General features: G+C 38.8%; 2 protein-coding genes across 7 annotated transcripts in view; one reads left to right on the top strand and one right to left on the bottom strand.

Moving 5' to 3' along the window:
* The first annotated feature begins 25 nt into the window (after positions 1 to 25).
* On the top strand, positions 26 to 25,447 carry CSTF2 (cleavage stimulation factor subunit 2). 6 transcript variants are annotated; one of them, XM_060292445.2, is made up of 16 exons: positions 26 to 114; positions 1,454 to 1,532; positions 1,875 to 2,044; positions 3,274 to 3,410; positions 3,906 to 4,025; positions 4,120 to 4,257; positions 6,656 to 6,728; positions 9,574 to 9,639; positions 10,957 to 11,019; positions 13,517 to 13,576; positions 14,224 to 14,365; positions 15,157 to 15,332; positions 15,495 to 15,787; positions 19,232 to 19,342; positions 20,422 to 20,547; positions 22,677 to 25,447. In XM_060292445.2, exons 1-15 carry the CDS (start codon positions 57 to 59, stop codon positions 20,542 to 20,544), a joined length of 1,809 nt encoding a protein of 602 aa, XP_060148428.1. In that variant the 5' UTR covers positions 26 to 56; the 3' UTR covers positions 20,545 to 20,547; positions 22,677 to 25,447. The 6 variants fall into 6 exon arrangements, with proteins under 6 accessions (XP_060148428.1, XP_060148427.1, XP_030696386.1 ...); XM_060292444.1 differs by having other exon boundaries at positions 6,605 to 6,728; XM_030840526.2 differs by lacking the exon at positions 13,517 to 13,576 and having other exon boundaries at positions 6,605 to 6,728.
* Positions 23,956 to 27,602, bottom strand: part of NOX1 (NADPH oxidase 1) — a 35,108-nt gene continuing 31,461 nt past the window's right edge. The window contains 1 exon segment of the mRNA XM_060292447.1: positions 23,956 to 26,005. Coding sequence (XP_060148430.1) covers positions 25,879 to 26,005 — 127 coding nt within the window. The 3' untranslated portion in view covers positions 23,956 to 25,878.

The following is a 27,602-nucleotide window of genomic DNA, read 5'->3' as shown; positions in this document are numbered from 1 at the left end:
CTCACGCGCCGTACGGAAGTGTGCTCTGGCGCACCGGAAGCCGTTGGAAGAGAGCGATGGCGGGTTTGACTGTGAGAGACCCTGCGGTGGATCGTTCTCTACGTTCGGTGTTTGGTGAGAGGAATTCGGTGGAGCCAAGCATCGGGGAGGGACAGAAAAAGACAGGGATCGGCGAGGAATGCCCCCCTGCACCTCACACATCGCCGCGGGGCTTGCAGTTCGACCTGCCTATCCCAGGCGGCCAGCCTGGTGGACTCGTGGGCAAAGTGATGCTCCCCTTCCCCCGAGGTTTCGCAGCCTTTTCACGATGTGGCTGAGGAAGTTACACCAGCGTTCAGCTTATATGCGTTTCTCTTTTCATGAGCTTCAATTATTATCCAGAAGCGAGGGCTCATGGCAACTGTCCCGTACTACTTCTCACCCCCAGTCCCAGAATACAGGTTGTGTGCTGAGGGTATAGATCCTTGTGTCCACTTCCCGCCCTCTCATAAGGGCTTTCATCCTCTGCTTTTTCCCCGTTACATTTTAGTTCGTCGTTAGTGGTAGCGACTACCCGGCGTCTTAAGGTGGATTGTAAATAAATGAATGAATGAAAGACTAAGACCTCATCGAAGAAATTTTAAAGAGGGTGGAGTCTATTCTGAGTAATCTTTTCAGCCAAAATAAGTTGTTTATTTTAAAGTATGTGTGGTGATTTTAAAGCATCTTTTGGAAGGAACATGACAAAACAGTGCAGAATATATATATATATATATTTTTTTACGGAACTATAGTTGATTTACAACAATTTTTAAACATCCTCCAGTACATTCATGGTCATTCTCCTTTGAGTGCGTGTGTATGTAGAAATACGGACATATGAGCCGGCTTTAAAAATTATAATATTGACATTTTTAGTAGTTATTGATAAGACTTAAACACCTTCAGGTAAATACTAATGCCTAAGTATTTATTTTCACCATAGTTAAGGAAAATCTAACACATATCAGTTAAGTCTGAGAACTGATACTTAGGAGTGCCTACACCTTTTGTGTTTAGTCTAACTGGTTTATTTCTCTTGTAAATAAAGTCAGCAGACAGGATTGAAATCTTGTCTAAGGGAATACGGTGGAACCAGGATTGGAGGAACACTGTATTTGAACCAGTTGTTACATTTTCTTTTTTCTTTTTTAACATCTTTATTGGAGTATAATTGCTTTACAATGGCGTGTTAGTTTCTGCTTTATAACAAAGTGAATCAGTTATACATGTACATATGTTCCCATATCTCTTCCCACTTACGTCTCCCTCCCTCCCATCCTCCCTATCCCACCCCTCTAGGTGGTCACAAACCACCTAGCTGATCTCCCTGTGCTAAGTTGTTACATTTTCAGTGATATATGTAGATACTTTCTCACTAAAGATCTAGGTTACAAACTCAGAGTTTTGATATGTTATCTATTTTCTTCCTTAGTGGGGAACATTCCATATGAGGCTACTGAAGAGCAATTAAAGGACATCTTTTCTGAGGTTGGACCTGTTGTTAGTTTCAGGTGAGATCCCCTTTTACCACTTGGTGGAAGTTTCTTTAAAATCACCACAAATTTGGCCCTTAGTAATAATGGCAAGCCTTTTACTGGTGAGTTTTCACATGCATTCTTCTTGTTTGTTTGTAACAGCTTTATTGAGACGTAATTCACATATCATACAATTCACATTCATTTTTACTAAAAGATACATTTTTTTTCACTTAAAAAGATGTGTAAAAAGTATTTCAGTGAGACAGAGCGATAAGGTTATTTGTCTTATGGTAGATCAAATTAGAACATGGCAATGTTAGTGGGAACCCTGTGTGTATGTAACACTTGTGCCTGACACTTGGTTCTGCTCTCCAGGTTGGTATATGATAGGGAGACAGGAAAGCCAAAAGGTTATGGCTTCTGTGAATACCAAGACCAGGAGACAGCACTTAGTGCCATGCGAAACCTAAATGGGCGCGAATTCAGTGGGAGAGCACTTCGAGTGGACAATGCTGCCAGCGAAAAGAACAAAGAAGAGCTGAAGAGTGAGTATAAACCCAAGCTGTGTGCAACATGAGTTAGTAAAGATGTAACAATGAAGATTTTCCACTTAATGATATGTTTTAGCATCTGCTGAAATGGTTGTCAGCCACACAGCTTCTTTACCTGACCCACCTGAGGTACCTGTATTAGGGAAGTGTGTATCTTTGAGAAATAAGGTAAAGTTGACTTAAGTCCTTCCATTGCCAAGGAGTTGATTTCCAGTTGAAGATGAATTACAGGTTTACCACGCCATTAGTTATGTTAACTATGTCTGTCATTAGTGTTTGCCACTCCTGTTATGTTGCCAGATGTGTAACTGATGGGGATACCGAGGCATTCTCATGGCTTTTTTCATGAGGTAATAGATCCAGAAATTCCATTTTGAAATTAGATTTTTTTTCTATTTGAAACTTTTGCTCCTGAAATGACTTGTGAAAGGAAATGGATATCCCTAGTCCCTAATTTATGTTAACATTGTTCATCTATACAATCCTGGTCTCAGCTTTCCTTTGAGAGTAGAAAATACACTTTGTCACTTTCCTACACAGAAATAAAAGACTTGCAAGTCACTTATTTCTTTTCTTTTTTTTTTTTTTTTTTTTTTTGCGACACGCGGGCCTCTCACTGCTGTGGCCTCTCCCAGTGGCCATGGCTCACGGGCCCAGCCGCTCCGCGGCATGTGGGATCTTCCCGGACTGGGGCACGAACCCGCATCCCCTGCATCGGCAGGCGGACTCCCAACCACTGCACCACCAGGGAAGCCCTCTTTTCTTTTTTTTAAAAAAAATATTTATTTATTTATTTATTTTTAGTCACGTTGGGTCTTCGTTGCTGCGCATGGGCTTTCTCCAGTTGCATTGAGCGGGGGCTACTCTTCGTTCCAGTGCACAGGCTTCTCATTGTGGTGGCTTGTTGTGGAGCACAGACTTCAGGGGCACATGGGCTTCAGTAGTTGTGGCACGTGGGCTCAGTAGTTGTGGCACACGGGCTTAGCTGCTCTGTGGCATGTGGGATCTTCCCTGACCAGGGATTGAACCCGTGTCTCCTGCATTGGCAGGCGGATTCTTAACCACTGCGCCACCAGAGAAGTCCTGCAAGTCACTTATTTCTAAGCTCCAGAAAATTTAAAGTTATCAACAGGTCCTTACAGCAACCCTGGAAAGTAGATACTTGAAATGATTTAGCTCTTTAATTTGCCTCCTTAATGTTTTTGTACTTTCTTCCCAATCAGGCCTTGGCACTGGTGCCCCTGTCATTGAGTCACCTTATGGAGAGACCATCAGTCCTGAGGATGCCCCTGAGTCCATTAGCAAAGCAGTTGCCAGTCTTCCACCAGAGCAGATGTTTGAGCTGATGAAACAAATGAAGGTAAGAGGAGGCATTAGGTTATGGAAAATCATAGCATATCAACTCTTCAAGAAGTCATTGATGTTAATGGAAATTAACATTGAGTTAATGGAAATGATTTCCTGAGCTCAAATAGAAAGTGTGCCTGTTGACCAACATTTCTTGCACCTTCAGTATTCCATATGTGCACAGTGTGTTGTATATTTCATACAAAGAGCTTTCCATTTTTTGTACACAAACACACCTACACAATCTGGCAGGGTTTTTGTGGCCCATAGATATCAAATGTAGATGTTAAAATGTGGCTTTTTTCCTAAATGGTGGTATTATGGTATTTGAAATGCCTCTTCCTTCTCTTGCCTGCCATGACCAAGATTTTGTGTGCTATGTAAAAACTGATAATAGCTTTAAAAGCCTCTTGAATATTACATTTCTCAGATGGGAATAGCTCTAAATCACTGTCAATTTCTGAGTAATAAGTTTTGAACCTGATGATGAATCTGTTTATCTTCACAGCTCTGTGTCCAGAATAGTCCTCAGGAAGCACGGAACATGTTGCTTCAGAACCCTCAACTGGCTTATGCTTTGCTACAAGCCCAGGTAGTGATGAGAATTGTGGATCCAGAAATTGCCTTGGTGAGTGCTTCTGGTTCTTTTATGGAAATGCTAGGGTAAACCTTGAGTGGGGTAGAAACAGACAGCTCATAGATTTGTCTTTTCATTTTTTTAGAAAATTCTGCATCGCCAGACAAATATCCCAACACTGATTGCAGGCAACCCTCAGACAGTCCACAGCACCGGACCTGGCTCAGGATCCAATGTGTCGATGAACCAGCAGAATCCTCAGGCCCCTCAGGCCCAGTCTTTGGTAGGACTTTATCCCTTAACATTTTTGAACTGCCTTGAAAATGTCATTTTCATTTTAGGAGGATATATTGGAAGAAGAATGGTGAGCAGCCAGAGATGATAATTTCAGTTTCCAGGCATAAAAGCAGTTAACAGGGTTGCAGAGTACATGACATCTGAATGAATACAGATTTAGTGCCAAGTTTGTAAAACAGAGATCCTTCCTTTATGCCCTTTTTTTATAAGCTGATTTTGTGTATATGTGCATGTGTGGCACTGTGGTTGGCACTTTGTTATTCCATATACATTGTCTCATTTAATACTTAGAGTGGTTGTATGAGGTCGGCACTCTTCTTATCTCCATTCCCACTGATGAAAAAAGTAAAGCTTATTTTCCAAGTGTGACACAAAACCCTGAAGCCATGAAAAATTGGTATATTTGAAAACTGAAAAACTTCTGAACAGAGAAAAAGAAATAAACACCAAAGACAAATGACAAATTGGGAAAAAGTATTTGCCACACACGTGATGGACAGCAGGCTGATTACCTAAGGACCATTAGTCATATTCAAGAATGTTTATTGCCACATTTTAATAGTGAAAAATTGGAAACATCCTAAATGTACAGCAATGGAAGAATGGAGAAAATGTGGTATATTTATCCAATGAAATACTCTACAACAGTTAAATAAACTACATGTGTCACCGTGAATGACTTTCAAAAATGTAGTTTCATATAGCAGTTAGGATGAACTAGGATACATGGTATCAACACAGGTAACTCAAAAACATAATGCCATACAGAAGTGAAAATAAGTGAATGTGGAAGTATTTCCAAAATACAGGATGTATGTGTCTGTACATATCCCAAGAACATGTTGAGTGAGTTGCAAAGAATGTGTTTAGTATGTAATGGTTTACATAAAATTTCAAAACATCTATAAGAATTCTTAAGTGGTTGTCTAAGAAGGGGATACAGGATGCAATGGGGAAGACCATACAGGAGATTTCAATTATGTATGTGATTTGTTTCCTAAGCTATGTGGTTATTTTATTCTCTATACAACTTATATGTCTGAAATTTTTCATATTAAAAAACACCTCCTATAAATTAGTAAGAAAATTACCAATAACCCAGTAGAAAACTATGCAATGGACATGAACAGTTCATAAGAATGGAAATACAAATATATATTAAATGTATGAAAAGTATTCAGCCTCAAAATAAGATAAATGTGAATGAAGTACAATAAGCTATCATTTTTCACCTGTTAGATGGGCAGAGGTAAACAATTTGGATGGCTCATACAAAAGTTATGGTGAGGGTCAGCAAACATCTTCTAAATGGCCAAATAGTAAATATTTTTTGGCTTTGCAGGTCGTGGAATTTGTCTTAACTACTCAGCTCTGCCATTGGAGTGTGAAATGAACCACAGACAGTACATAAACAAATGTGCATGATTGCATTCCAATGAAACTATTTATGAAACCAAGCAGTGAGCCAGATTTGGCCCATGGGTCATAGTTTACTATCCCCTGCTCTGATTCAATAAATACTTTTTCAGAAATAGAAAGGAAATAAATTAAGGTCCAGAGAGGTTAACTGCTCCAAAAATAACAATCTAAGTGGCAAATCCAGGATCTGAATCTGGTTCTGTCTGACATCATAACCTGTTTTCTCTTAACCACCTCACTCTACAGTTTCCTCTTTTCTATTCTAGAGTTTTGTTTGTGTTCTCTGAGAATATATGTAATTTTTTAAATATTTATATATATCTTAGTTTTTATTTTTCTATTCCAAGGGGCTGCTCAGTTCTTTTGGGAATACACAAATGAAAACATAACATTCCCTTTTCCTCCGGAGCTTTAATGTAGCATTAGAAAAATTTTACATCCCCCTCCCAAGTAGAACTATTTCTGAGGACAGCAATGAGAAAAGATTGGTCAAAGAAAATTTTTCATCTTAAAAATGTAGACTACCAGCAGTTCTGTTTTGTTTTTTTTTTTAAGTCCTCATTTCTTCTTGCATTCAAGGCACTTTTTTTTTAAACTTTTACTGCCAGGCCCTCGTCTCTAAGTCAACAAATAGGTGCTATATATGGCCTCACCACACAGATAAGACTTGTCAACCTCTGCTTTTATAGTACGGTCTGTCGTAATTGTGTTCTGTGTAACCAGGCTCATTGCATGTATTGCAGCTTCTGTTCAAAGTGTGTTATAAATCTAATGCTGCATGAGACGTGCTGTCAGAAAAGGGTATTTGGTAGACTATTTGGGGGTGTCAATTTGAAGAGTTATTTAAGGTCATAGACTTTGTGTGTTGAGTCTTCACAGGGGCATATACATACTCTGGTTTTTCTCTTGGTCAGAGTGGAATGCATGTCAATGGCGCACCTCCTCTGATGCAAGCTTCTCTACAGGCTGGAGTTGCAGCACCAGGGCAGATACCAGCCACTGTAACAGGACCTGGACCTGGTTCCTTAGCTCCTGGAGGTACGTTTTCATTTAGAATTTTCACCATTTTGGTATTTTGCTAGAGTTTTGTTATAGCAAATGGCATAGTGTAGCCAAATTATTATGTGGCAACGAGATCTTGATATTAAATTAATGTATAGCTAGGCAGTATATATCCTAGGTGGAAGAAGTAGTTGATTTCTTATATACACATCCTATATGTCTGATTATGAGAGCAGAGGAAAGAACAGTAAATTGGAAAAGTACAGTAAAATTCCAAGTTAATGAGGGGAAAAAATAGAATGAATGGAAACTACACCAAGCCAGCAAATATAGAGAAAAGAAAATTACATTGTGAAGTAAGTAATAATAAACATAGAGTTAAGGTAGAAGGAATAAAATCTCATATAGTCATTATTCTGCTAAATGTGAATGGACTGAATTCTCCCACTAAAAGCCAGACTGTCAGATTAGGTTAAAAAGTACATGCGGGAAAAAAAACAGAAGCAAAATGCCTGGTTGCATTTGTTATTATATGTAACAAACATAACATTGGATTTCATGAAATATAATTAGACCAGACAACAAAAGGAAAAAAGAATTCTAAAAACTAATATGTTCACTAAAATTGTGTATATAGGAATTAATATTGCGCTTGTAGCTTTTCGTCATTTAACAATCATAACTTAAAAAGTTATGGGTGAAATAGGTGATTCCTCATATAAAACACCAGTATGAACATACGATGTGTATCAGTATTTAAAGTTTTTTGCACAACAAACTCACTTCTTGTTAATTTATCTAATCTGGGTTAGATTGACTACAACACAACTAATGGGCAATAATTTGGCCTTAAATTGTTCTGGTTTATAGAGAAACCAGTCTAAAGAGCTAAGTTGACAGGGAATGGGAGAAGGGATTTTCACTTATCCTATAGAGTTACCATTAAACTTAAATTATCTTTTATTGAAAGAAATAGATTCTGTGTTTTATACATTTTTTGTGCTATAGGTACCTAGCTTACCTTAAAATATCACAAGTTGTAATGTGGTCCTACTACACATAACAAGTGTGCAACCCATGACATATGCAGCTCATTACATGAGTTGAAAAACACCCAAACTGGTCTATACCCTGTTCAGTGAGACAAGTACATGTCATGCACTTGGATGTCACAGCAATGTCAAGTTGCTATAAAAGTGTCTACTCTCCATTTCTGTAGTTAACAATCACGAACTGTTAACATACAGTGTGTATCATTGTCATTTGTAGACCACACTGACAAAAAAATCTGTAGACAAAAAATAAGTAAGGATGTTGAGAAATAAAATAATGGAATCAATAAGCTTGATTTAATATAGAGAGGGAGCCTTATATCTTTTGATTGGAAAATATACTCCCCCCATTAAAAAAATGACCATGTACTTAGCCATAAAATAAAAACAAATTTTAAAATGTAGAGATTTTACAGGCTGCATTCTCTGATTATAAGCCAATAAAGTTAGAAATAAATAATTTAAAGGTGACTGGAAAGAACCTTTACTTGTAAAGTTAAGGAACATATTCTTGGTAATCCTTGAATTAAAAGAGAAAATAAAAAGATATTTATAAATTATCTAAAAGACAACAAAAAGTAGTACACTTCATACAAAAAAGTGCAGGAAATAGTGAAAGCAGTACTTAAACGAAAATGAATACCCTTAAGTGCCTTATTAAAGAATAAAGGAACTCTGCTAGTTCTAAAGTATTAGAAAAATAATTTTTAAAAAACCCAAGGTACCAAGAAGAGGGAATTAATAAATACAAAAGTTGAAAGTAAGTGTAAAAGAAACTTAAATAATTGAATTTTCAAGTGATATTTTTTATGCGTTTGTAGCATTTATAGTTCTGAAGTTATTGAAACTTAAAACTTCACTACAATTTTTGAGATACCCTGTACGAAGCTCTTCGGCTGTTGATGAGAAGAGGGAACAAACTAGTAGAAAAGTAGGCAAAGAAAATGAGTAGGTACTTCATAGAAGAGCACATCATAGAAGAGCAAATCCAAATGGCAATAAACATTCATTTATATTCAGGGGATTTCGAATTAAATAACGAGATTTCACTTTACTTAAACCCGTCCTACTAGCAAAAGTTTCAGAGATGACACTTAATATTGGTGGGGAGAGTGGTAGTATACATTGCTGGTGGAAATGTGAACTTTTTAAGCCTTTTAAGAAAGTAGTCTCACATTAAAAATTCATATACACTTTGACCCACCAATTCTACTTCTGGGAAGCTAGTCCATATAGATAAAAGTGCCATTATGTGATAGTGTAGTATGATAAATTACCCATATTGCCTTCTGCCATTGCTTTCCTCAGATCCTAAATTTTTGTATTGTTTTGATGAGTGGTCTGAATAAATCATAGAATGTTATAGCTAGAAGAGAGCTTTGAAATCATTTAGACCTCAAATGTTAGTGTGCATTAGCATCACCTGAAGGGCTTATGAAAACACAAATTGCTGGTCTCCACACCCAGAGTTTGCATTTCAGCAGGTCTGAGGTAGAGCTCTAAGCTTTGCAGTTCTGACAAGTCTCTGGTGATGCTGACGCTGCTGGTCTGGGACCACATTCTGAGAAAACACTGTTTAAATAAACTCGTTCACTTGACAGATGAGGAATCCTGAGGGTATGTTAATTTTATCAAATCAGTTGTTCAAAATGACAATTACTTAGTAGCATTGGTAGGGCTAGCACAGACTCAGGTTCTTAATTCATGGCTCTTTGGTGCCTGGCATGTTAAATGGGATAAGAGAATGTGACATGTATTGTACTTGGGTATTTTAGGTGAGTATTAATGAACTGCAAACAGTTCAGCTTGTCTTTTCTCCCCACTCGCAGCATATATTGTTCCTTTGAGGAAAACAGAATTATTGCTACGTGGGAAGGACCAGACAAGGACTTATGGTACATGTTTAGTCTTTGTATAGCAATCATAGCCCTGCTGGTTAGAGCAGACCTGTCATTCTCAACACTATTAGACCCAGTGGCTCCTTTTTGTAACATATCTTGCAGTGACCCTTTACTATCCTGAAATGAAATGCACAGGTGACATAGCATACTTAACATGGCTTCCAAAAAATCAGTATAGTTACCCTAACTATAATATAAAGGAGAAGTAAAAGGAAATTAATTTATAGTAAAAGAATATTATAAATACGCAAGTATTCAAGCACAGCTACACTAGAAAACAATAAATAGCAGTCAGATGCTTGCACCAATACTATAAAAGTAAAAGACAGACCCAGGTATGTTGTTTTGGCAATTCAGATACCACAAGGACTGTTGACATTGATGATGTGATTTTCTGAATGGTGAAAATGAAAACTCTTGGTAAAGTTCTTAACAAAACAAGATACAATACCCATAATTTACTCAGTAATTGCATTCTTGGAAAATTCAATGTGTGTGTGTGTGTGTGTGTGTGTGTGTGTAAAAACTGGACAAAGAAGCGCTTTGTTTACAAATAAAACAGACAAGTTTTAAGTTTAGATGACTATAAAAAGGTTTTCATTTGTGTGAATGTTTAGCAAGACGTTTGAAAGTTTTGCAAGACAGGGTAATCCTGGATTTTGCAGAATTGTCTCATACGTTGCAGGACATCTAGTATCCCTGTTGGCTTCTCATAAAATGCCAGGCGTGCCCCCACAAATCTTTGTCACAACTGCAACAGTGTACCCCCCCATTTACAAAGTAAACTGGGAACAGTAGTGCCTCCTGTGGGAGGAGGTACATGGGTAAGTGCCATTGTTCTGTATTACAGAACTCCCTGCCAAAGTTTTTTTTTTTTGTGGTACGCGGGCCTCTCACTGTTGTGGCCTCTCCCATTGCGGAGCACAGGCTCTGGACACGCAGGCTCAGCGGCCATGGCTCACGGGCCCAGCCGCTCCGCGGCATGTGGGATCTTCCCGGACCGGGGCACGAACTCGCGTCCCCTGCATCGGCAGGCGGACCCAACCACTGTGCCACCAGGGAAGCCCCCTGCCAAAGTTTTGGTAACCAGTGAGATTACGAATTCTTCTTTAACTCACTTTTCTGTCACCAATGGCTAAAGTACAGTAACAAACTCCATCTTCTGTATAACTGCATTTAGTGGTACTTATGATCTTCCTGTATAGGTTTCTGCTTGTGGGGCAGAAAGAGGAAATTTGTTAACTCAGCCACTGTCCAAATTTTTTCCCCACTGTCCCAATTTGTTTTTCTTTCCTGCCCTTTATCTTCTAGGAGGAATGCAGGCCCAGGTTGGAATGCCAGGAAGTGGACCAGTGTCCATGGAGCGGGGACAAGGTAAATAAATATTAATGTCCGATTAATGTGGACTAGACATGGAAATGTTCTATATCTGTACTATCTGATATGGCAGCCACTAACCACATGTGGCTATTCAAATATTAAATTAATTAAATTGAAATTAGGTAAAATGTAAAACTCAGTTCCTCATTCACAGTAGCCACATTCTGAGTGCTCAGTAGCCGCATGTGGCTAGTGAATACCATACTGGATATTGCAGATATAGAACACTTCCATCATTGCAGAAAATTCTGTTGGGCAGCACTGTCTCGACTTCTATCTAGTGATTCAGAGCCCAGCTCTACAAGAATTGATGATGAAGCAAATTGATCCTTTGTTTCTATTTAATTTATGTCGCCTTTCCCTGATAGTTTAATGCCTCTACTTACATGGAGATCTGAGTAAGGAATTTTAATTATGACCATGTAATATGTGACTGGGTATGTGGAAGACTAAATTTAAACCCCAGAGAAAACTGGGAGGGGGTCAAAGGTCTGTGAAGCCTGCTTGGTAAGTGTATGTTATACTGTGGCAGTAACACTGGATACCACAGTGGCAGCCGCTCCAAAATGTCCACGTTATTTCTCTATGTTACTGGAGTTTGAAGAAAAGAAAATGCAGTGATTCGGTTGAAACCAATATCAGGAAGAGAGAGAGTGAGAAAACAGAAGGAACTAACAAAACTGAGCGCATCCTATAGGCCATGCACTTTAATTTTCATAAACAACCTTGTGAGTTAGGTGGCAGCACCTCAGTTTTCAGGTGAAGAGCTGGAAGCTCAGAGTTCTGAGTTACTTCCTCAAGGGGACATGGTAAGTAAATACTGGTATCTGAGTAACGTGGCCTGGGCTTGGTGCATTCATCTTCTTTTCCAGCTAATAAGTGGCAGAGCTAAGATTCCAAAGTCCCTGACTCTGAAATCTATCCTCTTTCTGTCAATCACACTGCTTCTGTTTCCTTCCAGTGTCTTCTGTTCTTATTCATTGTGTCCTTGTGATGAGAAAGAACTGCTTTGGACAAGTGTAGGGAAGCTTAAGTTACTTCTTATTAGCATATGGTCTATAAGTAAAACCCATTAAAAAATTTTTTTTAATTGATTTTTTTTTGGCCACACCATGTGGCTTGCAGGATCTTAGTTCCCCAACCAGGGATTGAACCTGTGCCATGGCAATGAAAGTGCTGAGTCCTAACCACTGGACTGCTAGGGAATTCCCCAAAACCCTTTTTTTTTTAAGCAAAGTACTAAGATACAGGCCTATGCACTGTACTCCTTGTTTATGGTTTGTATACTGATATTGGTTGCTAAAGTGACAGAGCTAATAATCTTGTCAGGCAATTGACAATGGAACAAGCTCTTTGTCCAGACACCTCGTCTGAGCAGACCATGCTTTTATGCTATTGTGCCCCACCCCCCTCAGCTGCTATCAGTAGATCATGTATGTGCCCCAAAGTATTTTTGCAGTAGTGAGAAGGAACTAGAAGTTTCAGTCATACCTCTACCTCTCCCCCAGCCATCAGTAAATCAAACTTTGTTTAATACACACTTCCACAAGACATCTTCCTTGATACAGTTATCTTCACCTTTCTGGTCAAAAGTTAACAAAGGGAAATGACTTGAGTTTTGAAGGTATATCAAGGATGTCTTCATGAAGAGACAAAATGAGACTTTTCTTTTATACTTTTCCTTTAGTACCCAGCAGAGGAAGCAAGAATCTTTCATTTGTACCCAGTTTGTCATTCTTTTCCTGCAATCCATGCTTCTTTTACACATTTGTAATGTTGAAAAGAGACATTGAGATGTTTAAGAAGAGACTTCTTCTTGCCTTCTGCCACCTTTGTTTAGTGTTGGCACCCTTGTCATCTTATTAGTCTTTATTTGCTGATGTCATGATGTTTGTTTATCAAAAACTTACAGTGGCAGAGTACTTCTTGAGGAGTAATATTCTCTTTCTTTGTCTAAAGTTCATTCACTGCATTTCCCCATTTGATAGCAGAAATTTTTGTGCTTTAAATTATGACAAAAATAATACTGTGCCACTTCTGTTAATGGGCTTTTCCAGAATAAATCTTGCCTTCCAGATTCAGTGCAATTTCTTTCATTTTTTGCTTATGAAAATATGTTTACCTTCTTTGCCTAACTGGAGTTTCAGAAGCATCCTTTTTATATTTTGTTTCTCTTTTTCATAGTATCATAAGATTTAAGGGGAATCCCAGTAGGAGAGGTGTAAATTGAAAGTGGCTGGTTATTCCTGCCCAAATAAAATCAGTGGCCCACAGGTTTTACCTTAGGAAGCAATCTCATCAAAGCAGAACAGTTTCAGATCCCAAAGAAGCTTATATAGTTTAGGAAGATTTTGTAGCCCAGGGCAAGCTAATGAACTCTTGGCTCTTTAACTTATATGTGTAAATCTCCACTGTCTGTGTGCCTCTGCGTGTGTGTGAAAGCTATTTTAAGTGTCTGTTCTTTCTCCTTTTGAACTTACTGCTCACCTAGGAACCCTACAGCACTCGCCCGTGGGACCCACCGGGCCTGCATCAATTGAGCGAGTCCAAGGTACCCATTGTATCTGCGGGTTTCCTTTTGCTTGTGGTGTTCAGGGTGGGACGTTGAGAGGTAAAGGGCTGCTTGGCAGTCATCCTCACATTCGGAACCCAAAAGGGTAGTGTTTTGGGTTTTTTGTTTTTTCATTTTTTTCCTTTTGGGGCGACAAGCCTAAGATTGACCTCTTCACACAGGGCAGAGAACATGGATGATATGGGCAACTGTCTGAGGCTGTACTCCCTCCCTACTGGTGTCAGGAGGCTTGGATGGAATAGCAGTCTGTAAGGAGACAGCAGGTTCTTGCAGAGCCATGGCAGTGTTCACATATGCCAAGGCCCTACCTCTCTTTTGTGACTCTGGTCCTTGAACTAAGATTGATTATAAGCAAAACCAGGAGCCTCAGTTTCTTCAGGTTGCAGTGCTAGGCCTTGGCAGGTTGCTCCCCAGTTTGTTCTTTACATAATTCCATCCATACCTCTGACATGGAACAAATTCTGCCTATACCCTGCTTCTGTTCTTGAGCTGCAAGAGAAGTCTGTTGTGGTGAGGTTTCACCCACTCTAAGGGGTCTGAACTGTGTTGTCAGTGGCATATAGAGTCATTTCTTCTTGCCTTACATGTCCTTCACAGCAGTACCTCCCCATTTGTTTCCCTGTCAGTGCCGATGCAAGACCCCAGAGCAGCTATGCAGCGTGGGCCCTTGCCTGCCAACGTCCCAACTCCTCGAGGTCTGTTGGGAGATGCTCCAAATGACCCACGCGGAGGCACTTTACTTTCTGTAACTGGAGAGGTAGAGCCTAGGTAAGCACTGACACAGAAGGAAAAGATTGAAGGAATCAGAATTTCCGCTTGCTTTGAGAACAAAGTCTTTTCATACCAGTTGTGCCTGTTTGCTTACTTCAAAAGATAAATAAATATTCATGGCCACTGTCCAAGATGAAGCACTTCCTGGGCAGAACTATGTAGTTGAGTGTGTCATTTTGAACTAACCATTGGTACTCCATCCTCAGAAATTGGAAATTCTAGCACACATATCTAAACAGGAAAAAATTATATTGCTTATTGTTAGTAGTAATACTAATAATAGCAATAATAATAATAATAATTGGTATTAGTGGGGATTATGCCTCTCAATCTGCTCTGAGTACTTTACTCAGATCATCTCACTAAATCCACACAACAGCCCTGTGCGATTGATACTAATATCAGTCCCATGTTACAGATGAAGAAACTAAGGCTTAGAGAAGTTAAGCAAATGTGCCCAAGATCACACAGCTAATAAATGATAGAGCCTAGATTTGAACCCATACAGTAACCCATGTTCTTAAGCACCCTACTGCGTATTCATTATATATAATGGATATCCATTCATTCCTCCTTAATTTGAGTGCCCTGACCAAATACGAAATTCTAGAATACATGGATTTACATCTCGATAGCTTTTCTTTGACCTGTTTTGTGTTATTCTCTTAGTATTTGTAGACTGATGTTTGCATCAGCTCTTTATCTAATTTTACTGATCTTCTGGTTGACACTTTTTTCTTATTGTTTTGTTCTGTTTTAAAATATAACATTTTTTTCTCCATCTCTAGAGGTTACCTGGGACCACCTCATCAGGGTCCGCCCATGCACCATGTCCCTGGCCATGACAGCCGTGGCCCACCCCCACATGAGATGCGAGGAGGGCCGTTAGCTGAGCCCAGACCTCTAATGGCAGAGCCAAGAGGACCCATGCTAGATCAGAGGGGTCCACCATTGGATGGCAGAGGTGAGGGGAAACCACGTCACAAGGCTGACTGGTATTTGTGGGCTCATGATGATCGTGCTGTCTTAGGCTCCAATCTGGGATACAGAACGTTTATTTGATTGTTGGTTATTATTGCAGTAAAGGTGGGTAGCTACCCAATGGTTTTCTTGCAACTTTTTATAGGTGGAAGAGATCCCCGAGGCATAGATGCACGAGGGATGGAGGCACGAGCCATGGAGGCAAGAGGATTAGATGCTAGAGGATTGGAAGCCCGTGCGATGGAGGCCCGTGCAATGGAGGCTCGTGCAATGGAGGCCCGTGCAATGGAGGCCCGTGCAATGGAAGTCAGAGGAATGGAGGCCAGAAGCATGGATACAAGGGGCCCAGTCCCAGGCCCTAGAGGCCCTATACCTAGTGGAATCCAGGGTCCCAGTCCAATTAACATGGGGACAGTTGGCCCCCAGGGATCCAGACAGGTATATGTAACTGTCACTTCTATGTGAAATCTTGATCTATTCAGGAATTGATTATTGAGGCTGATTATTACTGCTTTCTGATTTGGGTTGTTTTCTCAGCTTTTTGGGGAAGATTAGAATCTCCCTTCCTTTAGTTTCTCTGTTCCTTAGGGTGGTGGTTTTCTGACTACCAGGATTATAGTCCAAAAGTGTAACCTTGTCCCACAATTTCAAATTCCATTCAGAGCAGAATCCCTGATTTTAGGGGATAGAGAGCACATCAGTAGAATCTAGGCATGGATAATTTGAAAAATCTCCCCCAAATATTTCTAATGTATAACCCTAAGAACCACTGCATTAGAGCATATGAAGAGCTATTAGTGGTCATTTAGCTGATCTTAGGTTTGCAGAAATCTATTTTAATTTACTTTCATCACATAGCCTAAAGTGAATAGTGGAGTTGAAAGGCAATTTACTAATGCTTGTCTTAAAAGCTGTGCAACTAAATTCTTATCTCTTCTTTCTCTTTATTTGGCTTTCTCCAGCTATGTGTAATGGTGGTCTATAATTGTCTATGTGTTCTTATCTCCATCCTTTTTACCCTCCAGTTGGTTGCGGAGAGGTAGTACATGTGTATCTTCCCTCTGAGTTTGTTTTGTTTTGTTTTGTTTTTCGGCTAACACCTTCGTTTCACTCTAGCCCTTCCACCTTCATTTTTCCTCAGTGTGACTTCCTCATTCCTCTATGTACTTCTTTATCTCTTCTCTCTTCCATATGCTTCTGTGCCTTACTCCCTCTTGTGTGTGTGTGTATGCACAAGAGAGAGAACTGTATTGTCAGAGCTGGAATGGAACATGTCAGTCACCCAGTTCTCTCATTTTATAGGTTTGGAAACTGAGACCCAAGAATTCAGGTGGCTTATCCAAATTCACACAACTAAAAAGTGGCAGAGCAAGGAATAGAACCCACTATTTTTTCCGCTATGCTACTCTGTCTTGTTATCTGCACGTTGTATATGTGTGTCTATCCCTCCTCTCTAATATGAAATATGAATATGTTGTTTTCTGGTATGTATAGAAAAAAACTTTTCTATTGTTTTTCAAGTTTCACTTAAAAAAATGTGTTCGTGGGCTTTGATTTTTATCATACCCTCTATGGTCAGTAGCCTCATAATAAAAATGGGTTTTATGCTTTCAGTCAGTCGTTCAACAAATATTTATTGAGCACCTACTATATACCAGGCAGAGCTATAGGTACTGGGGATACAGCAGTGTGAACAAAACGAAGTCCTGCCCCCATGGAGCTTATATTCTAGTGGGGAGATAAATAACAAATAACTACATGATGTCCTTATATAGTTCTGTCAATAATTCTTTGGAGAAAGATGTCGAAAATAATGGTTGGAAGACCATTTATCAATAATTTCTTGCTCCTTTATCTGCTAGTACTCGAACTTATTACTCTAATATTATGTTTATTATAATTTTCATTAGTAGATTCTATAAAGCCAATTAGATCTGAGGTAGAGAAAATAAAAACTTTATCTTCAAACTTTAAAAAAATTGTTTACTATGTTTACTTATAAATAAATATATAAAATACATTCACTCATGTACAAAAGATATACAGTAAGAACCTCACTTCCTCCTCGTACCTGTCTCCCTTGTGACCCCCATCTCCTATAGATAATCACTTTTATTATAATGTATCTTTCTAGCAAATAAGAATATATATTCTTATTTTTGCAAATATGAATATATATGTATTCTTACTTTTTCCTCCTTTCACTGTTCTGCATCTTGTTTTTTAACCTAACAATATGTCCCTAACTCATAATTTTAAATCAAATTTTAAAATTAACTTCAGTCCACCTAGTTGGAAACTTGTTGGTAAAAGGCTTATTATTACTAGGGTGATTATATAACTTACTATCCACAAACAGGGACACATTTGAGAGTGCTGTTAGTAATTACTGTGGGGCAGAAGCTTAAACTGGGACTGTCTTAGCAAACCTGGATATGTAGTCAGCTGTATTATTACTTGAGAGCCTAGAACAGGCTCTTCTGGAAACTTTAAATGGCCATTATTAAATGGTTAGATCACATTACAGTACCTCAAATTAGTATTGACTGAAGCTTCAAAAAGGTTACTCTCATAGATTTTTCAGGTCTGTAACAGCTCATTAAGGTTCAGACTGGTCTCCGGATTCAGTATTTATAAAGAACAGAAAGTGATAATTTCTAGCAATCTGTACAAAGCTGTACTAATGCTTCATGTCTCTGGTGTCTTTGGGAAATTAGTTAATGCATCCAAATGAATGTTCCACATAATAGAATTATTCAACCAAGTTTTTAAACTATTTTAATGGAAAATCATTTATGAAGTATACTATGCTTCCTTCTCTTCTTAAACAGGATACAAAAAATTATTTTGATCATTTTTGATTACTCAAGGTCATCATTAAACGTACCCATTATTGTATAGGCTATAATAGAAAGCATAGCATCTCCTGTTTTGGTTTCTGGTATCCTTCACTGTCAGGTTGTCACCTGGCTCTTCACATTGCTGTCATGATATCTGCTCCTAATGGTTCATCCACATTTCTTTCATGCTTTGCTGCTTCTCATCTGCTGGGGAAGCAGGTAACATGTTTGTTAACAATTTGTATTTAATAAGAGTACCACCTAAGCTCTGGGTAAATGCCTGAGTGTGAACATAAATCCGGCATAGGGACCTTTTAACAGTTATTCTAGGTGCTCTGAGGCCTTTTCCTTGGGTTCTGGTTGTCTTCCAAAACATTGAAACCATCGAAGATCTTAAGTACCAGTAAGCATGATATAACTGCACTTTGTTAACTCAGGTCAGTCGTGTTTCTTGGTCTGTATTTAACAGAAAGCAACTGCTGCATATTCTCTGAGGAAAGTTATAAAAAGCAAATGTTGGGCTAATAGTAGTCCTTTCCCTGGAGGCCTTCCCATCTCCTTTCTGCCTCTGCCATTATGATCATCTCTGCCTTACTTGTGGGATAGGGCCTGTGTCTGATTGAACTAGAGGTAGGTGGTATCCCTGTGAATGTAGCTTCTCCAGTGGACCAGCATACATTATTCTAGAATCTGTCAGCTTTCGTTTCTGTTTCCACTGAGTGCTAGTTTCTAGAATGCCCTCAGTTTCCCCTGTGCTTATGTGGCTGAATTTTGCTTGATTTGATGGTATCCACTTGTGCCGTGTGATACTTGTTGATGATGCTGGAGCTGTTGTAAGAAATTTGTCAACTTGCTAGTTGATCTCTGGCTAAACCCTGCCTTCTTCTGATGCTAACAGTAGGAAATGATATTCAGTCATTAATTTGCTTTTTTAACTCATAGCCACAATCAGATATTTTTTCACATTGCTGTTATTACTGGCTTCTGGTTACCTAAATGAGAAGTACCGAAAATCTCTCTTCGTCTCTCTCTGTGCACATAGGTCCCAGTCATGCAGGGAGCGGGCATGCAAGGAGCGAGCATTCAGGGTGGAGGCCAGCCTGGTGGCTTTAGTCCTGGCCAGAACCAAGTCACTCCGCAGGACCATGAGAAGGTAAGTAATGCTGTCCAGCTGCCTCCATATGTACGAGTCTTTTGGAGTCCTCTTTTCACAGTCACCATGTGGAGGTCCTGGGTCTTCAGAGTCCCTTTGGAAGTGATGTTTTTACTCTTAGAACTCTTTATGATCTTGTCACCTGAGAATCTGTGGGCTTGGTCCTAAAATTCTTAAATGGATGTATGTGAATGGCAGCTTATCTTACATTTCATCTCATCTGCCAGTAGATTTTTTGTGTGCAGGCCTCATTGACCTGGAAATCCAAATCCCTTTCTTCCTCCCTTTTTTGCCTTATCCCTAAAAACAATAGCAGATTCCCCATGAGCATATCTTTCTGTTTCTATATTTGACCATTGTAGGGAGTTCATATCTGATAGAAAGGCTAAAACTTGTGAAAAGGAGAAACTTTTTTTTTTAATTTATTTTATTTTGGCTGCATTGGGACTTCGTTGCCATGTGCGAGCTTTCTCTAGTTGCACGAGCAAGGGCTACTCTTTGTTGTGGTGCGCAGGCTTCTCATAGCAGTGGCTTCTCTTGTTGCGGAGCACGGGCTCTAGGCGCGTGGGCTTCAGTAGTTGTGGCACGCAGGCTCAGTAGTTGTGGCTCGCGGGCTCTAGAGCACAGGCTCAGTAGTTGTGGCACATGGGCTTAGTTGCTCTGCAGTATGTGGGATCTTCCTGGACCAGGGCTCGAACCCATGGTCCCTACATTGGCAGGCGGATTCTTAACCACTGCACCACCAGGGAAGTCCCAGGAGAAACTTTTAAAGCAGGATTAAAAATTGTAGACTTCCCAGGGCTCACAGGTGTCACCTTAGTCTGTAAGAATTTGGGGTTCATTAAGGTGTCTGTTTTGAGTCTTCTGATCTTAGGCATTGTACTTGTGTTTTTCATTGTGCCTTTTCTCACCAGCTGGTTTTGGTTTTTTCTCTGGTTTGGTTTGATTTTTTTTTTTTTTGGCCTGCTGTTTTTTGTGTGTGAACTATCCTTTCTCTGTTCTTCCTTTTTGGACAGAAGCTGGTGGTGTTTTTTTAGCTGCCATCATTAAAACTCACTACCTTTTTTTCCTCTGCACAGGCTGCTTTGATCATGCAGGTTCTTCAACTAACTGCAGACCAGATCGCCATGCTGCCTCCTGAGCAGAGGCAGAGTATCCTGATCTTAAAGGAACAAATACAGAAATCTACTGGAGCGCCTTAAAAGGTGAGCAGTCTTACCCTGCCTGAGTCAGACAAGCTCCTCGTGCATTTGGGATATATACTTTCAAGCTTAACCAACAAGACCCTCCAAGACCTGCACTCCTCTTGGCTAAACCCTTCACCCTTCAGTAGCTCAGTCCCTATCATGACAGGGGAAGGCTGTAGGCATTTGTTCAGTTATTGAATGGATTGTAATCTAATTTAACCTTTCTTTCCTAATGACAAAAGTGACATATGATCAATTTAACCAAATTAATCAAATACAGAAATGTAGAAAGTTCAGGGTAAAATCTCTGCCCTCTCAATCTCATTCCCTAGATATAATTTGATATGGTTTGATCATATATTCCTCCAGAATCAGTTGTTATTTTATTCCAAAATAAAATAACATAAATAAAATAAAATATTTCCCCATCAAAATGAAGAAAATACAAACCATTTCAATAAAACGTATAAGCATTCAGTTTCCAGTATTTATTTTACATTGAATACTTTGAGGTTAAACTATTACAGCACATAATTTAAGGTAGTGAATGTCCACCATCGCCATCAGTCCCTGTACATTTTAGAGGTTGCTGTACACTGCTGCCCTTATTTTTCTTGCTCATCAGTCAGGTAAAAAGGAACATAGTCATGTGACCTAACTTGATTACATGTATTGGCGTTTCTTTTTAAAAAAATTTTCCCCAACATCTTGTATTTCATAAACAATTCTGCTTTCTAAGAACAGTTTAAAATGTACATTGTCCCAATATCAGTTGGAATATCACATTTTGAATTTCTGCTTTTTATTCCATCTTTATTATAATTCCCATCCATGTATTATCATATGACAGTGAACTCATTTACACTAACTAGCAGTCTTTACTAAATATATTGTATTTTAATCCATATTTGTAATGTTGTTAAAACATCCAAACTGGAAATGTGCATTATATCTATATCTAGACTTTAAATGACTGAACTTTAATGGGAAGCTGTCATAGATGGATGGAGTAGACTTTCAGTATGACCAGCACTTTTAGTCCAGATACCCAAGGCATTCTATTTTCTTCAGTAAAAGTATAGACTATTATAGATCTATAAAAGTATAGACCTGTTATATTCAGAGGAATAGATATATTAAAAAAATTATTCCTCTCTTTTACTTTTTCTAATTTATTTATGCCAGAGAAGGCATTCCCTACAATGTGAGGAAATTATGTTTTGGGATAGTAGAGGTAAAAATGTTTCTGAAAGTACTTTCATTGTGTATTCTTGCTTGTAAGATATCTCATTTTAAAGCCTTGCACATAAACCACAGGGCAAGGTTTTTTGTTTTAACTTTTATTTTGAAATAATTAAAAATTCACAAGAAGTTGGGAAAGTACTACAAAGAGCCTCGTGTACCCTTCCCCTAGCTTCCTGCAATGATAACATCTTGGGAAGCTGTTGTACACATACCTTTTTGGTTTATAGTGCAAAAGGAAGAAATTGACTTTGGTACCTTACCGTTAACTAGACTACAGACCTTATTCACCTTTTACCATTTTTACTAAACCTGCATTAATGTGTGTGTGTGTGTACGCACACGTAGTTCTGTGTATGTAGTTCTATGCAGGGAAGGTTTTAATGTGTATTTGCTGGTATTTGTGCATACTGTAGCCGAGATGTTGGCTCTCCCTCCATCCTATACCTTGCTCATTGTGATCCAGCTCTGCTGTCACTGACAGGCTTATGTACCACTACCATCAGGTCAGTGGTTCTCAACCAGAGGCAGTTTTGCCCCCTACACGACATTTGGAAGTGTCTGGAGACATTTTTGGTTATCACAGCTTTAGGGGGTATGGTGTGCTACTGGCTTTCAGTGGGTGAAGACCGGAGATACTGCTAAACATCCTGTAATGCACAGGACATCCCCCAATAACAAGGAGTTCTCTGGCCCTAAACGTCAGTAGTGTTGAGGTTGAGAAACTCCGCTGTAAGGGATGATTACTTTGGGGAAGCAAGAGGCAGATACCTTAGGGATCTTTCCCTGGTGATTTGCTCATATGTGTAGCCTCCCTCCCCCACCTTTACTTTTTTTTTCCTGGTGTTTGGGGAAGAGAACTTTGTCTCCACTTCTGATGGCTTTCTCCCAACTTTTCCTTACAGGTTTTCAAAACTACCTGGCAACAAATCTGGAAATTAATTCCATAACTTTGTTGAAATGTTGCAAAAAGAAGAATTCTGCATCCTAACCCTTGAATGACTCAAATTGGTGCCAGGTGGAGGACTCCCATCACCTTCTCTCAGAACAAAATCAGTTCATTCTGTTGACTTAGTTTGTATGTTTTCTGTGACTTGAAATAAACTTTGAACACAATTTTAGTATACTGCAAATTGATATACATGACCTTTTTGCTTTTAAAAGGCTGAACACCAAGGGTGAAACCTTACATGTGTTTTCTACCCTTACTGCAGTATTGTACTTTAATATTATGTTGCCATAGCTCTGTTTTTCCTTTTAAGTTAACCATTTATTCTTCTTGATGATATTTGAGAATTTCTCAGAAACAGTGTTTTCTGGAACTTAGTTCTGCTTAGTTTGCTTCCAACAGGAATAATATTTGCCCTTTGAGAGCTTGCTAGAACTTCTGAGTCTACTGGGAGACAATAGCATGTGCTTAGAGCTGTAAAATGGTCAGAAGGCCAACAATGCAAAGAGCCTACCTAGGAGAGCAGTGTATTTAGTTTAGAAAAATCCAAATATCAAAATGTATTTTTTGGTCAGTACCAAGTCTATTCACATGCATAGTTCAGAGTTAAGACAAAGATGATGTATGATCACTGGTTTGAGTGTGTCAACAACACAAGAGACTGTTGACATTTTCTTGTCTGTTTTAAAACTCTTAAGTCTGGGTAGTCAACCTTAAAAGTTAAGAAAGCCACTAATTTTTCACATGTTCAAGGTGAAATAAACACTGAACAGAAATCAAACAAACAAAATACATTTCATCCTGCCTTCTAAATAATTACTAACCTACAGCCCTACCCAGTGACCAAATTTATTCTGGGAAACTAAAACATAGAAACTCTAAAACTTTTACATTTTTCTCATTTATTTTAAGAGGACCAAATGTAGAGCATAAGCTGTGAGATTGCCCTTTAGGCCTGCCCCTGCCTGCTTCCTTTCAAACAGGTGTGAACATAATCAGTGCCACTGGCTCTAACCTATTGCTCTTCCAGCCTAGTATTCTCTCTCATAGTGGCATTAAGGAGAAACATGATTTCTCTCCATCAGGCCAACCTCAAGAGGTTAAGAGGTGCCTTAATAATTAGTAAAGTTCCACTGGAACTACTCCTGAGCCTATTTATGTTCACAGAGTCCTAGCCTCTGGGTTAGGATTATGGTCAAGTGAATTAAAAGCCTGCCATAGGCTTAGAGAATGTAATAGCATATTGCTTACCTGTGAAGCAAAAGAATGCAAAGATAATCAACTTTATGAGAGACATTAAAATTGAGGGATTTTCTACTCTGATATGTAAACATTTACTGCAACAAAAATTTGCTGAATAAGATACTTGATATTACAACCTAGGAAGAAACACTTGCTCAAAACAGCTGAGGAGCTTTCTAGGTATCTTGCTCATCCCCAGTTCAGGCTTAGATGTTGATTATGTGTAGGATTTATTATCATTACCTTTTCTGCCTACTTCCATGAACATTCTAGGCCTTGATATGTTGATTTTAGCAGCAGTCATATCTTGAAGTGTCAATATATTTAGACATTAAGACCAAGAGTACAGCCTTTCTCCTTAGGAACTCATTATAAGTTTCAAGAACACTAAGATTCCAAATCAAACTCACTGAAGATCAAATTATAATTTGGTCAACAGTTGTCTAGTAGGAACCATATCATCAAGGTTCCATTGTGCATGTTCCTAAAGCCTTATTAAATTTAAATTAGCTGAAATCCGGGAAATTGGTAACAGCAGGGGTATCCCAATCTATTCCCATGGAAACATCCATTAGTATTTTTTCCTGATGTCCAGTTAATAAATGAAACACAATTAGCTACCATGAGTTCATGACCTACCTTTATTTTGTTCAAACTAGTGACTGAAAAGATTGGTTTTACTAATCTTTCAAGTCATGTAGGTTTCTGGATAATTAGAAACAATCATCATTTATTCATTTTTGCTCACTTAATGGTAGAGAAATAGGTGCTATAATGTTGATTCAGTAAAAACATTCTTGTAAATCCAGTGATTTGAATTGTCTTTGGGCACAAAGAAATGTGGATTATTTTTCCTCTTTTAAGGGCCCCGATCTTCTTTCGTTCTACTGTTTCACTGTGACTACTGACATCCCAGAGCCAGGTGAATGGAATAAATAAAAAGCATTTCAATAGGAGAAAGAAAAGGCATTTTGCTGATGTCATTAGGTGAATGATTCCTTAATGAATGGGTATATATGAGCCAAAAAATGTCAAAATTTTAAATTATCTTTTTTTAAGACTAGACATTAATAAAACCCCTTGATAAAAATGGCAATAAAGAATCCTTGTTGACTAAATAATCATCCTAAGATGGAGTTCAAGTTTTCACAATTATTTCCAACAGAACAATGCAAGCTAATGACAACATAACTGACTTTCAATTATAATACAATTTCAATTATGATTAGCATACTTCCAAGATTTTCTTTCCCAAATGGAGAGCCTAGGTAAAGTAACAAAAGATTTATTCATTAAGCAAAGAAGAAAATCCTTCATTTTTTGACAAGCAAAAATAAGTAAAGCATAAATTGCTGTTCACACTGGATAAGACCATGTTTAACAGTAAGAATGTATATAGTGTTATATAGGTATTGAGTTCTTGGTAATTCTATGTTTGTTGTTTTACTATTTATGCTTATTATTATGTTTTGTCATTAATTCTTTAATAAATTTTTATTTAAAAAAATCACCCTACTTAGAAATCTTCTTTGTGGGTGGGAGGGAGAGGAGAATGTGACCCAGAGTCCAGGAGACAGTAACACTTGGAATCAACAAAATCACCTGGAGTTAAATTGTGTAACTGTCAACCACGTCTCCCATCAAGCCTTGTTTCAATCATGGCATTCCAGAAGGATTTACAGTTGTTTTCCCGAGACAGGATCCATGGGCTTTGCAATTATTGTGACTTCTGAAGTTCTTAGGTCCATGAAGCTCAGTGATGACGAAGTTGAGTCCAATCAAAAAAGAATACCAGGGAGTCAAGGCTTGAAAGAAACATGTTATTGTCCTTAAGTGGTTGCCCAAACCTGACCAGACCAAGTAAATTGTTGAAGATACAGAGGCTAAATGCAGATTGCCATCCTTATTCTTATAATTCAGAAATTTTCATTGTTGAAGTAGAATTGAACCTTCCTAGGATCCAGGCTGGAGTACTGATGACAGCATTTGCACAGGCTCTTTGCCAAAGTCTGAGGACCACATAGGAAGACTCCCACTGCCGACCTGCAAGAACAGAATGGTAGCCAGAGTTAGAATGCAGCAAAGGCTGCTGACAATGTTTGAGGGAATGGTTTCTGCCTCTGCTAGGCCTCTACTACTCCCAACAACCTTACATAAAAATTCAGTTATTGACTTTTTCATGTTCTTCATGTTCGTCTTCTCACCTTTTCCGCTTGCAAGCCCCAAATATGCTCCCAACTCTTAACCCTCTCAGCACTCAGCCTTGCCTACTCTATTGAGCACAGACAGGAGATGGAGTGCAGTGCACTGATGAAGTACTAGACTCTGAAGCCAGGCTGTCTAGGTTCCAATCCCTGTTCTGACATTTGTCCCAGCTGTGTGACTTTAGGCAAGTTTCTTAACCTCTCTGTGTTTCAATATTCCCCCCTGTAAAATGGGATAGTATCCACCTCACAGGGTTGTTTGAAGGTTTAAACAAAAATAACATATGTAAAGCAATTAGAAAAATGCCTGGCATATAGCAAGTGCATATGTTAGCTGCCATTAAATCCATCCAGTGTTTTCTCACACTGAAGAGGTGGTGGTTCTTATTGCCAAGGATAATCTTTCTAACTAGGCTCTGGGTCTCACCCTGTCCTTCCTTCCCTCATACCTTCCTCTCCCCTCTTTTTCACTTGAGACATAATTCACATGACTTAACATTCACCCTTTTAGAGTGTGCAGGTAGTGCTTTTTAGTATAACCGCAAAGTTGTGCAACCATCACCACTATCTAATCCGAGAACATTTCCATCTTCCCAAAAAGAAAGCCCATACACATTAGCAGTCACTCCCCATTTCCTCCCAACCGCCCCCACTCCCTGCCCTAGACAATCAAGTATACTTTCTGTCTCTAGATTTGCCTATTCTGAACATTTCATATAAATGGAATCATACAATATGTGGCCTTTTGTGTCTGGTTTCTTGCACTTAGCATACTGTTTTCAAGGTTCCTTCATGTTGTAGCATGTAATATACTTCATTCCTTTTTACAGCTGAATAATATTCCTTTGTGTGAATATACCACATTTTGTTTATCCATTCATCTGTTGGTGGACACTTGGGTTGTTACCACTTTTTGGCTATTTTACATACATTCACATACAAGTTTTTGTGTGGACATATGTTTTCATTTCTCTTGGGTATGTACTTAGGAGTGAAATTGCTGGGTCATGTGGTGATTCTATGTTTAACATTTTGAGGAAATGCCAGAGTTTTCCTAAAGTGCTGCACTGTTTCACATTCCCATAAGCAACGTGGGAGGAACTTGCCTACAGTTTCCCCATTTCCTCGCCAACTCTTGTTATTGCCCTTTTATTATGGCCATCCTAGTCCTGTCTCCCCTTTTGTATATTTATTTTATTCCTATCTACTGTCTCCTGATCTGTCTATAAATATGCTTAGATCATCCTTAAACTAAATATGTATTTCCTGGACCCTGCCACTCCTCCAACCCTGTTGACAATACTCCTCTAGTATTTCCTCCCTTGGCTTCTGTGATACTGCTTCTACACATTCTCCTACTTCTTCCCTGGCTCATCTTTCTCCCTTCCCACATAATGTACGCATTCCTTAATACAACTTCAACTATCATCAACCCG

This window comes from Globicephala melas, chromosome X (genome assembly GCF_963455315.2).
Source record: "Globicephala melas chromosome X, mGloMel1.2, whole genome shotgun sequence".
Classification (NCBI taxonomy): domain Eukaryota; kingdom Metazoa; phylum Chordata; class Mammalia; order Artiodactyla; family Delphinidae; genus Globicephala; species Globicephala melas.
Note: the sequence above shows the minus strand (reverse complement) of the source record. Positions and strands in the feature narration are given on the sequence as shown.